The sequence below is a fragment of the Bos javanicus genome, chromosome 7 (genome assembly GCF_032452875.1).
Source record: "Bos javanicus breed banteng chromosome 7, ARS-OSU_banteng_1.0, whole genome shotgun sequence".
Taxonomy (NCBI): domain Eukaryota; kingdom Metazoa; phylum Chordata; class Mammalia; order Artiodactyla; family Bovidae; genus Bos; species Bos javanicus.
This window is the reverse complement of record NC_083874.1, coordinates 40,695,254-40,697,207: the sequence shown is the minus strand read 5'-3', so window position 1 is coordinate 40,697,207 and position 1,954 is coordinate 40,695,254. Positions and strand designations below refer to the sequence as shown.

General features: G+C 39.2%; 1 protein-coding gene across 1 annotated transcript; it reads right to left on the bottom strand.

Moving 5' to 3' along the window:
- Positions 1-686: 686 nt before the first annotated feature.
- Positions 687-1,644, bottom strand: LOC133252011 (olfactory receptor 6F1). The gene has a single exon (XM_061424766.1). The coding sequence runs from the start codon at positions 1,611-1,613 to the stop codon at positions 687-689; it is 927 nt and encodes a 308-aa protein (XP_061280750.1). The 5' UTR covers positions 1,614-1,644.
- Between the last annotated feature and the right edge of the window lie 310 nt (positions 1,645-1,954).

Genomic DNA, 1,954 nt, shown 5'->3' with positions numbered 1-1,954 from the left:
TAGCATTTTCCTTTTCAAGACTAACATTTTGTTATGTAAAAACATATTGCTTTTATTGCTTTTTCCAAGCTCCCCTGCAGTTTTGTCGCCCTCTAACTTTTAACATCACTTGCTTATTAGAATGTTTTTGTTCACTATCCTTGTTAAACAAAAGTCTCACATTGTAATTATCAACTTTTATATGTACATATTTTACTATATTTTATCCAAAAAATAGTGTGTTGAAATAATTGCGCACTATGATTTCAATTGTCCTTCTATTTATTTAACCTTTTCCTATTTCACAAACATGTTTTAAAAGTTTTCACTTTTCACATATTTCATCAAAGCTATTTTAGAAGGGACAAGAATTTAAAGTTTACTCAATAAAACACCCTTCTTACTAACTATTACACCTCATTTTATAAATGAAATCCAAGGATAAACCTAATTCAGTATGTAAAGATATTTTTCTTTAAAAATGTCCAGTTTGCTTATACCAAGAACTTCCATTCCTATCATATATGAGAAAGTAGCGCAAGTATACACAGGTTTTTAAACTTGTTTTGATTGATTTTTTTCTGTTTTTTTTTTTTTCCCTCCTCTCCTTACATCAAGAAAGACTTGCCTTTTTCTCCATATTCTTACTTGGAACCCCTGAACAGATATGGAGACAATTGACAGAGGTCTGTTTTGTTGGAAGCAGTTTATTTTCCTTTACATTTCTTTAGCAGAGTTTCTCTTACTTCCTTGTTACGAAGAGTGTAGATGAAGGGATTAAGAACTGGAGTTACCACAGTGTTCAAGACATGAACAGCTTTGGTCAGATTCAAAGCCTCTTTAATGGAGGTGCGGACATGAAGGAAGATTGTAGAGCCATACCAGATGAGCACCACTGTAAGATGTGAGGAGCATGTGGAGAAGGCTTTGCTTCTGCCCTGGGCTGAGGGAATCCTGAAGATGGTGCTGATGATGTAGACATAGGAGACAAGGGTGATAAGGCAAGAACTTAGGATGACCACAAAAGCAATCACAAAGCTTACAAGTTCCACTGGCCGTGTGCTGGTACAGGCCAGAGCAATCCAAGGTGCAATGTCACAAAAGAAGTGGTTGATAGTGTGGGGCCCACAGAAGGTCAGGCTGCTAATGAGGGCTGTGGGAATGGCAATGGCCAAGAAACCACAGACCCAGGAGCCCAGAGCCAGCTGCGTTGAGAGGAGGCTGTTCATGATAGTCCCATAGTGTAGAGGATAACAGATGGCCAAATAACGGTCATAAGCCATGGCTGCCAGGAGGAAGTACTCTGTGCAGCCCAATGAGAAAACAAGGTACATCTGCAAAAGACAGCTGGTAAATGATATGCTTTGCCTTTTCCCCAGTAGAATGGCCAGGGCTTTGGGGACTGCAGCTGTGGTATACCAAATCTCCAGGAAAGAGAGATTGCTTAGAAAGAAGTACATGGGGGTGTGTAGCTGGTGGGAGGTACTCACCAATATCAATATAGCCATGTTACCACCAACTGTGAGGATGTACATAACCAAAAAAAGCATGAAAAGAGAGAGCTGAAGGATCTGGGACCCAGGAAAGCCCAATAGGAGAAAGTCCTGGGGGAGAGTTTCATTGTGTGTGTTCATAGAAAAACACAGACCCCCACATGGAGGTCTTTGACTCAATCATGCAGTTCTAGAAAAATAAAAAGAAATGCATTCATGAGAGTGCTTCAGTACTTGAATGCATATTGACAAACTAACATCTGTTGAGTGCCTGCCCTGTGCTTGGAGCTATGCATGATTAGTATTGGTTAATTTAATTAGGTAGAGAGTTGTGCTATTATAACGAATTAACAGACAGTGCAAAAAATGTTAGCAATTTTGCAAAGATTTCATCTATGGTTACACTTCAGATCCAAGATTCAAATTCAGTCTTGCTGCTTTAATCATTCCTGTTCTAACCAGATCACAGATTACTGGTTCGC